At 41.3% G+C, this 13,091-nt stretch overlaps 1 protein-coding gene across 1 annotated transcript in view; it reads left to right on the plus strand.

The window, feature by feature from the left end:
- The first annotated feature begins 1 nt into the window (after window position 1).
- Window positions 2–13,091, plus strand: part of LOC102677285 (neuroligin-4, X-linked) — a 219,658-nt gene continuing 206,568 nt past the window's right edge. Inside the window, exons 1-2 of the mRNA XM_006610083.1 lie at window positions 2–249; window positions 1,578–1,753. Coding sequence (XP_006610146.1) covers window positions 2–249; window positions 1,578–1,753 — 424 coding nt within the window. The remainder of the gene's footprint in view (window positions 250–1,577; window positions 1,754–13,091) is intronic.

Genomic DNA, 13,091 nt, shown 5'->3' on the forward strand with positions numbered 1-13,091 from the left:
GATGGAACTCTTCCTGATTCTCGTCTGTCTGATCGCGCCGCCCACCCTCTCGCTCTCGATCAAGAGCAAGCTCAATCCACGGATCGTTCAGACGCGCTACGGCGAGGTGCAGGGGCTCGTACGCTCCTTCGAATACGCCAAGTTCCTCAAGCCGATCGACGTCTATCTCGGGATACCGTACGCGACCCCTCCGATAGGGGGCAACAGATTTTCGCCGACCAAGGCGTCCAGTCCGTGGGAAGGAGTCAGGTGAGCGCAATTGTATATAATTATTTATTTATTTATTTATTTTTTAATGTATCTTCGGTTAGTAGAATAGAATGTAGTCTTCGAAGTCGCTGAATTGAAAGCTTTGATAATTAACGAGGAGACGGGAAAGGTACTTGGAATGTTCGATGACGATGATTCGATAAGAAGATCGAATAATTTGGAACGATGAATTTCTTTGATAGAAACTCGAATTCGAATTCGCGTTGCTCTTTTACACTAGGCTAGGAATCTCGGTAAAGTGAACGAAACGGTAGTTGAAACAAACCTGTTGTTATTTCGCATTTGATATTCAAGGAAGCCTAAAATTTTGGAAGCGTAAACTTTGATTTCCAAAGAACATTCCGTAGATCCTTTTAACTCCCTCTCTCTTCCTCCCGAAACCTCGAACGTATTTCATCGGCATATTTCTCGCGAAGTTATGTCAAACTGCTCCTTTGAAATTCGCCCAAGTATTTAACGTATCCTTTCATACGTCCACCAACCTGTCATCTGGATAGGACTCGGATTAAAAAATTAAAACTCGGGTAGAATGAAAAATGTTGGCGAAGCTAACATTTTCTGTCTCTCTTTTTTTTTTTTTTTTTTGGTTTTTTGTTTTCTTTATTCCAACCGATGATTTTGAAAAATATGATGGGAAGGGGAGAAAGACGGGGAAAAATTTCGTGGACCGACGTTTCCCAAAATTCGCCAAATGCAGGCTTTAGAATATTTCGGCAGAGTTGGCGATCCTCTTCTGCTTCCAACGACTCTTTTCTCGCTCCATGCTGGCGAAGCAAAAACGGAAACACAATTATACACGACCTTAATCTCCATATATTACGAGTCGGAGGGACAAAGGTGCTCGTAACGCAATACACTCGGAACACATAATTAACTAAGCACGGAGTACTTGGCGGCTGGTCGTCAAGAACAGAATATTCTCAAAGCGCATTTTTTCGAAATTTCAAACGCACGCCACTCGCGATGAATCAAAAATTTGGCTCAAGGCTTTCTCTTTCCCCCCGGAAGACCGACTCGTTTTTACAAAATTAAATTTCATATTTCCAAGTACTTTTCTCCACTCATTGCCTTAAACAATCTCGATATATCCGCCGTTAAAAAGAAAAAGGAAACGATTAATATACATAAACAATTTTTTTTATATCTCTTACTTCATAATTATTACTTTTTTCATCCTTCGTATTTTAAAAATTTTTATCTCAAACGAAGAAACGAGTTAATCGCGTGATAAGTCGAAGATGCGTCTATCGAGGACTTCGTTCGAAATTTCATTTCGCAGTGGATCGATGTGAAATCTTTCTTTGTAGGTTATCGGATTCGGTCGGTCCAGTCTGTCCTCAAAAGCTGCCCGACATCTCAAATGAGCAAGAGGCGTTAGAGCGTATGCCGAAGGGTCGGCTCGAGTACTTGAAGAGATTGCTACCCCATCTACGAAATCAGAGCGAGGATTGTCTCTACCTGAACATCTACGCGCCGGCCATGGGTGAGTAATTTCTACACCGAGGAAAAATTACCGACCTCGATTAAGCTCCTCTACTCGTGCTGCCACGTTGATACCAGTTCGAGCGAAGAATGTGTATTCGAGATACAAATAGTTAAACGGCTGATGTTGAAAATATGAAAGGATGGAATGCGGCCAGCATTGGATAAATTTCGCGAGAGATCGTCTGGTCAGGTGATTTGGTTAGACCGAATCGTTTATGGAATTTTATGGAAAAATTAATAATAATTGGATGGACTCGATTCGAAATGGTATTTCATCTCTTGTTGTAAAAATTCTTGATTCTAGTCAACGGATGGAACGGAAATACTTGATTTCTATCTACTGATTCGTGTATACTAAGAAGTAGAATAGGGATGTCGGATCAATCTCGAAGATATATTCGATCTCGATTCACACGCATTCCGGGAGCCAATAGGATGGAAGGAAATTATAAACGAAGCGCGGAGACTCTGAAAAATCCACTTTATACGCGGAACGATCGTGAACGAACGCGCCGTTTTAATATTAAGCATACTTGTCGATGTCGAATAGCCAAGTAGCTCGGTCGTTCCCTCTCCGTTGTAACTTTCTGACCCCGTTTTCTTCCATCCGAGCTACCGTGATATCAGCAAACATGGCAAAAAACACATAAAACTAGATTTCATGCGGCCGTGTTCAACGTAACTTTTTGCATACCTCATCGTGGTTGCTGTTTCATTGATAGCGTTCCTTCCAACGAGAAAGAATCTTTTAATCTAATTTTTTTTTTTTTTTGAAAACTTTTTAATATAGCTCAATTTTTTTCCCTCCTCTCCAAAAATATATATATTTTTCCAAAGTCGATAAACTTCGAGGGATATTTCGCGAAATGTATTAATCCTCGACTTTTTTAGCTCGACGTTTTTCCTTCGGTCAAATACATGTCAAATATTTATCCGTGCCAGATTACAAGTTTCATCAAGGAACAAGAATCGAGAGCCTTATGCGATATACAACATTTCTTTCTCTCGTGAAATCTCTCTGAGAGAAGATATTCTCGTTGTTAAATTTATAAAAAAAGACGCGATTTATAAAAAAAAATTGCGTGTTTGAAAATCGTCCTCTTCTTTAAAATATTACTTGTTTATTAAATAATTAAAACCGCCTTATCCTTATGTAGGTCACGCAGGAGGAGAATTTTTATTTTTACAGACACATTATGAAAAATCGTGGCGTATGTAGGCGACATTCGAGTCTTGAACCTTGTTTTTTAACGTTTTTCGCGCAATGTTATTTCTCTGTGCCTTACGTTGCAAGGCAAGAGACGGTTTCAATAATAATACATCATGACGTTTTCCCCACGAAATAGGAAATTTTATTTTTTCGCCTTAGACTCGCTCTCGGCCCACCCACGTGTACCCCGTTTTTCTTGCACCCTCTTTCGGGCCGGAAATTGAATGGCAAAAGCGTCGAGGAACGCTGCTACGTTTCGTCTTGCGAGATACGCGTACACGTTTCACTGTATTTTTGACAAAATAAAGAGGGGAGAAGGGAAGAGAAATGGAAAGGAAGTATTTTTCTAAACCAGATAAAAATGCATCGTCTTTTCGTTTCTATTCTATCGTTTAATCTCCACCATCGTATCGAGCATCAAAATGAGCAAAACTAACGTTGAAAAGTGCGTTAATGTCACTCGTGTGAAGATACTATCAAATGACGAGACAATTTACGAAACGATATACGTAAATATTTTTTTCCAACCGCTCTTAACCGAGAAAATATACACCAATGATTTTATCATATTACTAACCTATCGTCATCGCTCTATCCGGTAATATTTGTTATACACGAAACAATTCACAGTTCAAACAGGACGCCAGTATTCCCGAAACGCGCTTAATCGTTAGACAACTAGTTAGCAAACTACCCCCTCGATCAACTCTATTCCGTTATCAGCTATTCCACGAACTAATTTATCTCCGTGTTGCGAATCCACCCAGGAATAGAGACCGCCGTTGCTTCTCGAAAAGCATGATGCACGATATTTGAGCGATGGTGCTCGTTGGAGAGAGAAGAAGAAGAAGAAGAAGAAGAAGAAAAAAAAAAAAAGAAAGAAAAAAAACGAAAAGGAAAAAAAAAAAGAAGTGTAGTGGAGGAATTGCGGAGGGTTAGCAAGGGAACGAGCGAAAGAAAGCACTACAAAGCGGCTATAGAGGGTTGTGCATCGAACATTGTGCGGTACAACCCCTCCTCCCTATGGGATCCGGGTCAAACCGTTTTCATCTCTTTCGTGTATCGCGGGCTGCACGTTCGCGTTTCGACAATGAAACATCGTACAGACGTAAATGTAAGCCGGAATAGGAAACCAGAACACGCTACTCTGCAAGTCTGCGCGCGAGCGTGACTACCTGGTGCCGGGGCAGCTGTCCAGAATGCGAAACTGTCGCGGATGTTCTCCCGCTCCTGTCTGGGATCCCCGCCTACGTTCTCCGATTGAAAAATAGTTTGCCGCCCGATACACCCCCTCTTTCTTCACCGATCGTGATACGTCATAAACCGAATCTCGATTATTCCCTCGAATAAATTGTACAATTTCTAAGAATCGCTTCGTCGTCACTTTCGTTCGACAAAGGGGAGGATTATTAACTCCTGAGTTTGTCGTTAACAATAATAGTAACGGTATTGTTATTTTCGTCGAATCGAATTCGTGGGTGGAATCGAAGTTGGAAGAAGAAGGAGGGAAGCGTTATATTCTCCTTCGAGAACGATAATGGACAAACCTGATCCCGTAATTCCCGATGGTGAGCGCGACGATCGCGGCAACGGCGAAACAATTTTCGATCCGGCTGACGTTTAATAATGCAGAAGCGATGCACGGCTTGTTTACAAACAGGGCGGCGCATACAGATCGGTGGGAAATTTAGCGACAACGAAAGAGCTGTCGCTGTGAGCTCTTAACATTCCGCTCTGGATACGCCGTTTCCCGCAATCCATATAAAAGATTCAACGTGGATCGCCGCTTCGATTCGCGTAGTCAGCGAAACGGCGGGGTGATTTTATCGTCACCTCGTCGTGAAATTTTATTCCTCGAATGCATCCTCCTCCTCCTCCTCCTCATCATCATCGTCATCGTCTCTTTTCCTTTCCCTCGAGCCCCAAGATTTAACGAGACGAAGCTCGATCTCGAGATCTTGGATCGATCTTTCGTTTATATTTCCGATCCAGATTGGAATCGAGTCAACTCGATTAATCGGGACACGCTTAAGAACACTAGAGGCCGATCCGACATCCAAGGACACGATCTCAATTGGCAGCGATGACAAGAGGGATTACAGAGCGGTTGATTCTACTCAGAGGTCGGGAAGACGTAGGCTCTTAGCATTACACGTGTTGAGTGGGTCGAATCTGGTGTACGCGTGTATAGAACTCGATCATCTTCCGATGTTGGACGTGTCTTGAGAAGCTCCCTCGACCATCAGGATTTCCATTCACGGGGAAGATGGAATATCGATACCGAGTATCGGATACAAAAGAAAAAAAAGAGAAAGGACGAACACGTGGAGACTCGTCGTTTGCTCGTACAAACCGTGGCATCGAATTTTTTGGGAGAGGAAGTAAAAGGAAGATTCGTTGGGTATCTGTGCTCGATGCAGGAGAATGGGCGAATGATTCGGATGAAATTGTAAGACAGAGGAGAGCGAGGCCATCAAACGCGAAAGGAACCGAAGGAATTCCCTGAATATTTTACACATCTCCCGTCTTCTCGCGCGAACTTTCGTATTCAACTTGGCTCACCTCCTTTCAATTCTCGCCGGGGCTTGTATACTTTTCAGTCGAACCGGTTTTATGGTTGATCTATCGTCGAACCGGATCCACTTGAATATCTATAAGATTGATCGTATATCCCGAATATCCAGTATGCAATCCGTATTGTAATTCTTAAGGAACTATAACGTCTCTTCTCGTTTAATATTCGAGACAACGATCAGTAACTTATCCATTAGACGAACGATGACACGAATGAGAGAAACTGGTGAGCTAGTAAACGAACGAGCTTAACTTAGTCGTTAAAAAAGAAAAGAAAAAAAGGAAAAAAATTCTTTTATCTCGTCGATTCGAGCATTAGCGATAGAGGCGTTAAATCAATTTTCGCCGATTATTTATCATTCGAGGGGGGAATTGGGCAGCCAACAAGTTCCACGCACGCCCCGTCGTAAAACAAATTTTTCTCCTGCGAAGAGTGATGGTAGGGTGGCTCTAATAACGTCCATTCGTTTTTTCCATCAAGACAATCGGGGCCAACGAAAATAATTCAACGCTTATAAATCTCTTCGTGTTGATGCCCCCTCTCCCCTAATAATTAATAAAAATGCGAGATTAATTATTAAAAAGAAAGAGAAGGAGATCAGTTCGGACTACATCGGCATTGTTCCTTTCCTTTTATTCAACGTGTAACGATCAACGAGGAAACACATATCCTTTGTGAGAGCAGAATTTCCAATCTCTGACAGATTAAATTTAAAAACGATCAATGGGTCCAACCTTTGAAAGTAAAATTTCCTCTCTCTCTCTCTCTCTCTTTTTCTAGGAGAGAATATATTTTAAATCCCGAAATTAACTGGATACTTAACTGGATGCTTAAGAGTAAAGCGTCATCGTTTGATACAATTATTTATGCAGAAAGGGGTGTTAAAAGGCATCGAATCTCGAGCCATTAAACTTCTATCCCTTAGTGAATTCGAAACTAGCCGTCCCGATTCCGATCAAAAATGAGCAAGTCATGTCCCCGTTTCATTATCAATGATTCTGTTTTATTAATATCATGGAAACTTTGTAAGAAATTACATATATACAGAATGTTCGACAACTCTATTGTATTCGACGTATTTCTAAAAATCTAATATTTCTAGAAAAAAGATCGAATAGGAAAAAGAAAAGAATATTATTCTTATTCTTTAAACACATCTTATTGAATCATCCTCCAAACTCTGTATATATATATTCAACTCTTTCAAACAAGCACACGGAATATCCAAGTATTGAAAGGCCAAGTTCCATTGTTTCACCCGATATCGCATCCGAGACTCGAGAGGTTAATGGAAGATCGGGTGAAAGTTGGAGACTCGCTCAATGCACGGCCGCTCGTTTCTCTTCGTTTCAGAAGTTTCCTTCTATCGAAAGGAAAGATGGAACCGGAGAAAAGAGGTTGGCGATCACACGCCTAATCTCGACAAGGAGCTGCGCGAACCGTGAAAGAAGATGGCGGCAAGTTTTCCCCGCCCTAATAATCGAATCCCTCGGAAGATGGGGATTATTCGTTCGAAATAGTTGGTTTGCATGAATTTCTTCGAAGCCCGTAGCCCCGTGAAATTATTTGCTCGTCCCGAGCGAACGAAAAGACGAAGTGGTTTCCCCTGTTCCACATCGTCGGTAAGATGATCAACCGCCATTTGTATTTTTCGCAACCCCCTTGGTTGCCAACTTGGCCTCGCATTTTTGCCGAGAATTTAGGAAAGATCGAGGATGGATTTATCGATAGAGGGTTTGGTGGGAGAAAGAGGGAAGAAAGTTCGGTAAGGGAAAAGTGTAAATTGAGAGCGATGAGGTTGCGTTCCTCGCTTTGGGAATTCGTACCTGTTCGAAAGTTTGAGAAAAATCTTTGGAAACTCGGAATCGAATCAATCGAAGGATATTTAAAAATGAGAAATCATTTTATTAGGTATTTGCCAGTTTGTAGTGTATCGTGAGGAAGGAAGAGAGACGAAAGAAATCTTACTTTTACTTGGAAAATTTTTTCCAACGAAGCGACGATCGTCGAGAGTGAATCATTCTATGAGTGAACGTGTTTTTTCTATATTAAAAAAAAAAAAGAAAAGAGAAAAAAGAAAAAGAGTCAACCTGAAATGTCGACCATAAAATGATGCAGGCTCATTAGCCTGAGAAGATGTCGTTTTAATTAATCACGCAGAAGGAGTGCCCCCTGACACGTGCTGGTCTTTAATAAGAGAAAAAAAAGAGCGTAAGCCAAGTGGAAAGAGAGACATCAAAGACTTTCAGGCACTGGCGGTAGGTGAACGGTTGCCTCATACTTGGAATACGAATTACGTTTCACAAAGGAACGCTACCCTCATCTTCGTTGCCTCCTTAACTTATATACCTCTCCCTTACTTCTTGCTCCCTTTTCTCGCTCGAGAAGAGAAGAAGGGGGGAGAAGAGATCGCCTTCACGACGAACACACACTGTGTTATTCTGTGTCTCTGCTTTTTTCCCCTTCTCCTCTCGTTTTCTCTTTTTCTTTTTTTTCTTTTTTCTTTTTTTCCTTTTTTCTTTTTTTTTTTAAATCAAAAAGAAGGAGAACGCAACGAACCTGTCTTTATTCCCTCGATCAAACACGAATTCCCGGAATATTCGATTCGCAAACAAATCACAACAAGGAGAGGAATAACCGAACGTTGCTAGCACGCGTGTCAGAAACTCTCTGTCTTGTCGTTCGATTCGTGGTGGGACAACAGAGGGAGAAATGTACTTCGTTGACATTTCTGGAATTTCTCCTCTCCTCTTCTCGCGGGTCCCAAAACTTGTGCAACTTGCCCTCGCCGTGATGGGCTACGAGAGAGTTCAAGATTCTCGACTTGTTGACTTGGAAATTAGTTTAATTAAATCATTGCTATTTCATTCCTAATTTCTGAAACCACGAATAATAATAATAATGTCTCTTCAACTTTACTTGATGTCGTCGAGATCAAAAGGGCAGAAACTTGGGAAAGATACCTAAAGAGGAGTAAAGAATTGCGAATCGTTTTATATTCTTCCACGGAGGAATATAAAAATTTCTTTCAAAAGTATTTTCTCTCTCTCTCTCTCTCTCTCTCTCTCGGCTTTATTTCACGAAAGATAGAATTTTCAAAGTTATCGTGGAGAGTCGACGAGTCGCAGCTTTGCAGAGCACAACTCTAGCTACGTGGATGATCCACTTAGAGAGAAAACCCGATCGCGAACGACAACCGAGAATTATCGTGGCGATTTAGTCGGGAAGTAGAAGCGAACTGGTAATTACGAGCCAGTTGTTTCTGCGCCGTGGCGATCGATAGCATCGCCAGCATTACGAATAGATAAACGTATTTACGAGAGCGTCGCGAAAACGCCACTTTCGTGCTCCGACTACGAATTAATCGGATAGTAGAAGAAATTCCTTTTCCGCTTTCTCTTTGCTACCCTTCCTTTCCAGAATTAAAGATCAACCTGGAATTATCCTTTCTTCTTTCTTTTTATCTCCATCTATAATTTTTATTCGAGCAAATGAATATATTATACACAGAATGTTTAATGCTCGATTACGTTTGATTTAATTTTCTCGATCAAAGTAAAGGAATTGATAATTAGAAAGTGTAAAATTCTTAAAATATTGGACAGTTGCGAACACTCACTTAATTAAACATCGAGCAACGGTTTGGCAACAATCATCCAAATTGTGAGGAACGATTCCATCATTTCGTCTATTTAAAACAAATCGTACTCGAAATTTTCAATCTTTTGCTGTTTACGAATTTGCATTTTTACGAATATAGGATATATGATTTCACAGGAATAACGACTCGCAAAAGCTCGTCTCGCGTCTCACGGACGAACATCGAAATCTTGGAATCTGTAATAATTTCATCCTTCCTTGTTTTATTAAATTAGCGAAGACGACTGATCAAAAGACTCGACGCGAAAGAGGTCGTTCGTCGTCCTCGTCCCATCCCGATAATTCCGATTAAAAAATGATTTTTGAAGATGATTCATCGCCGATCCAAATTGAATCGCTAATCTAAGTTGGAAAACTTGGCCCGGTTTGAATTATGGCCGAAAGGGAATAGAATACCATCGATCGTTAACGCGATGCCTCCTCACCCCCTTTGCTTCTCTCCCTCTCTTTCTCTCTCTATCTCTTTCTCTCTCATTGTCTAAAACTAAAGTTTCAAGGAATTGTCCCGAATCCCGTGGCCTTTCGACGGCCACTTGGTCTCCGCCGCGCGGAACATATGGCGAAAAAGGTTGGACGTTTTGATTAAGAGCGGCACGATAAAAGCTCCGTCGATCGCGAGAGTTATAGTGGCGTGGCGAGCCACGCGGAAATTCTTTCGGGGGGAAGTTTGTTTTGCCAGTTACGGGGTGGGGAGGGGAGGCTTTTAGGAAGGAAATGGAATCGGCAAAACTCGAATGATAAATCGAACGAATTATTCCCGGGCATAGGCGCGACATATGTTATGTAAATCATCGCGAACCAATTTTTTTCCGGATAACAAATATGCGTGGAAATAAATTTTCTTAAAGTGAATGGTCGGGGATCAATTTTATATTTCATTCGTGATACGATATGATGCGAAGTTGATCGTATAGGATAAATTAGAAATTGTTTGTCAACGGGGAACATATCTGTCGCAACGAGTGACGCGAAAATTGGTGATCGAAACACGGGCATGAAGCCAAATAAAAAACATAAAAAAAGAAAAAAAAAAGAAGTAGAAGAGTTGGTGGGTAACAAGTGCTGGGTAATCAATCACGCGGTCTAGCGAATCTCCGTCTCCTCGAGCTCGACACCACGATCGGCAGCTCTTAATTACACCCAGGCCGGAAACTCGTGGCTGCGCGCAATCATTCTCGTCCTAATAGCGTCATAACTCAAGTAGAACACAGTACTTTCGACGCAGTGCCGCGTTTAACCGGGCCGCATTAATAACTTCGTCACCCTAGCTGCTCTTTTTCGTCACCACAGCCTCGAATCTCGTTCACGTGTGCTTTGATCGAGGATTAATTAAGATAAATCACGATTCTCGTCCTTTGTGGAAACGTTTGTTGTGAACGATGAAAGAAGAAGAAGAAGAAAAAGAAAATGGAAATATATTCGACTTTAATGTTTTATTCAAGACGTGGAAGCAGAAAACGTGCTTCTATTTTTTTTCTTTTTTTTTCTTTTTTTTTTTAATTCATTTCTATTAACAAAATCGTATCACGGTATCGTATTTGATTCAATCTTGAACGATCACGAAGACAAGAGGGCTTATCTCGATTGATAATTATTAAATGTTCAAGAGTCTAAAAGCCTCGTTACAGCTAAATAACAATCCTTCATATTTGAACTCGAGCATCGAGGAAGATTGGCTCGAGGATCGATGATCGAGAGAGGTCTCGATTATCCATAACCCATCCAAGAACGCGTCTTTATTGATTAGAGGGAAAGTTCAATTAGTCGAAAGACGATGAATTATATTTATAGGGTCATGGGAATATAGTAAGGGTGGTAAACGTTGCGTACTTCAAATTCGTAAGGGAGGTTCTCTGCCGTAAAATATTGATTCAACGTGGCCGCAAGGGTGTTGTTGAATTTTTAACGCAACAAGATGCAAAGCAAGAATAACTCTTTTCAAATAAAGATGAACAAACCCTATTCTATCCCTATTCTATCCATATCAAATAAATATTTCTAAAAATTATTTAAAAAAAAATCGATCGATTTATCTCATACATAGAAAATTCGCACGATAAATCAAATATTAATTTCAAAGATGTGATACGGTATATATATATATATATATTTTTTTTTCTGTTTAAGTAAAATATTCCATCGTGTATGTTGTCAGACACGGTGGCTGCAACAAGATTTGCGCGCATACCGTTTTATATGAGCCCGTGTAAACGATACGCCGGCTCGTAGAATTCGTTTGACGCGCCACCAACCGCATATGCAAATATCCGCCTCCTCCGTGACAAGGTGCGGTGGAAAGGTGGGAGGGGATTGTCGCGTGCATTAAACAATCGGTGGATCGTGTCCGGTGGGGGGAAGGAGAGGAGGCGAGGCAAGCGCTGTGCATTCGCGGGTTTGTACGTGTCCCTGCGGCGTGCAACGTTTCGTGTACAAGGGGGTTGTACACGATTTGAAACGCCACCTAGGATTTTCGAGGGTCGGGCGCATATTTTTCCACGGGGCGGAAAAGGAGGAAGCAGAACGTTTCGACCGCTTTCCACCGTCGGGGAGGGAGGATTTTCATGGAACGACGGAGGACGATTCTGGTCCGTAATCTGGTATTCAAAATTTGTACTCTTCTCTCTGTATTTATCCGCATTGCGTGGGCCATCGGTGGAAATTTAAAACTCCGGGAATCGATATCCATCCTTCCCTCCCTCCCTCGCCTCCCCGCTATGGAGTGGCGTAATTTAATTTAAATTTGAAGGAGTGAGGGTGGAATTCCGATTGAATAACCGATGATACTAGAGTATTGTTAATTAATTTTATTATTTCGTTCGGTTAATTAATCGATTCGAGGGGATGTTTTAAGAAATATCAAATTTAGGACGAATCCTCCACTCCACAGTAATTTATTCCACCTTGCGTATTTTCTCCTTGATTTCTCATCGCATTTGGAATCTCTCTCTCTCGTTATTATTAATTATACGTGAATTATCAAACGGGAAAGAATATCAGAAAGAAAAAGAACGATAGTTAATATTCATATTTCGATTTCGTTTGCAATAAACTTTAATCTTGCACATGAAAAGGAACAGGAAATGTTCCCGAGTAATTCCCTCCCTCTTTCCCATCTCTCCCATCTCTCCCAAATAATTAAAATCAACGTTTACATTTTCAACGCAAATACCCATCTTCAATTTCGCGTCCAATTGCGTGCAACAAATTCTTCCTTTTTTTCCGCAACGACTTCTTCCCTATCTCCGAAGATATATTCGGATTAAATATTTTCTCCCAAAGATTAAGCTTAAAGATTACCTTTAATGCTTGAAAGCTACGTCGGTAGTCGTCGGTGGAGAGCGTGAAAAAGGAAAAAAGCGTGAGAGAGAGAGAGAGAGAGACTGATCACGAGGCGTGTGCCCGGTTGATAGGGACGCGAGCGTGAAAATTGAGGAAAAGAAGAAGGAGGAGGAGAATGACGGGGAGGGGAGGCACACTCGGACGCGAGCAAGGGTCGAGGACTGTCGGGATCGAAGGAGGGTTGAATACTCTCGCCAGACGGAGGAGAGATGTAAAATTGCAAGAAGATCCCCGCCCTCGCTTGACAACTACACTCGAGATATTACCCTTCGTATCCTCGTGTAAATGGGAAAGGGCTCGCGTATTGGAAATTGCGCGCGTAATTAGCGGCGGATGATATTAATTAAAACTTTGCAGCGAGCAATTACTTTTTCTCTCCCCCATTGTAAATTGCCTCAACTCGAGCTTTACAATTCGATCGAGTTTCCATCATAAATTTAACTTAAGCGCTTTTGTTGTTACGTTTAAGTTTGGTATCGAATTTCTCGACTCTTTCTTAATTTTTTTTTTTTTTTTTTTAAGGAAGAGACCCGTCAAACCGAACTTTTTTAA

This window comes from Apis dorsata, unplaced genomic scaffold (genome assembly GCF_000469605.1).
Source record: "Apis dorsata unplaced genomic scaffold, Apis dorsata 1.3 scaffold_68, whole genome shotgun sequence".
Classification (NCBI taxonomy): Eukaryota; Metazoa; Arthropoda; class Insecta; order Hymenoptera; family Apidae; genus Apis; species Apis dorsata.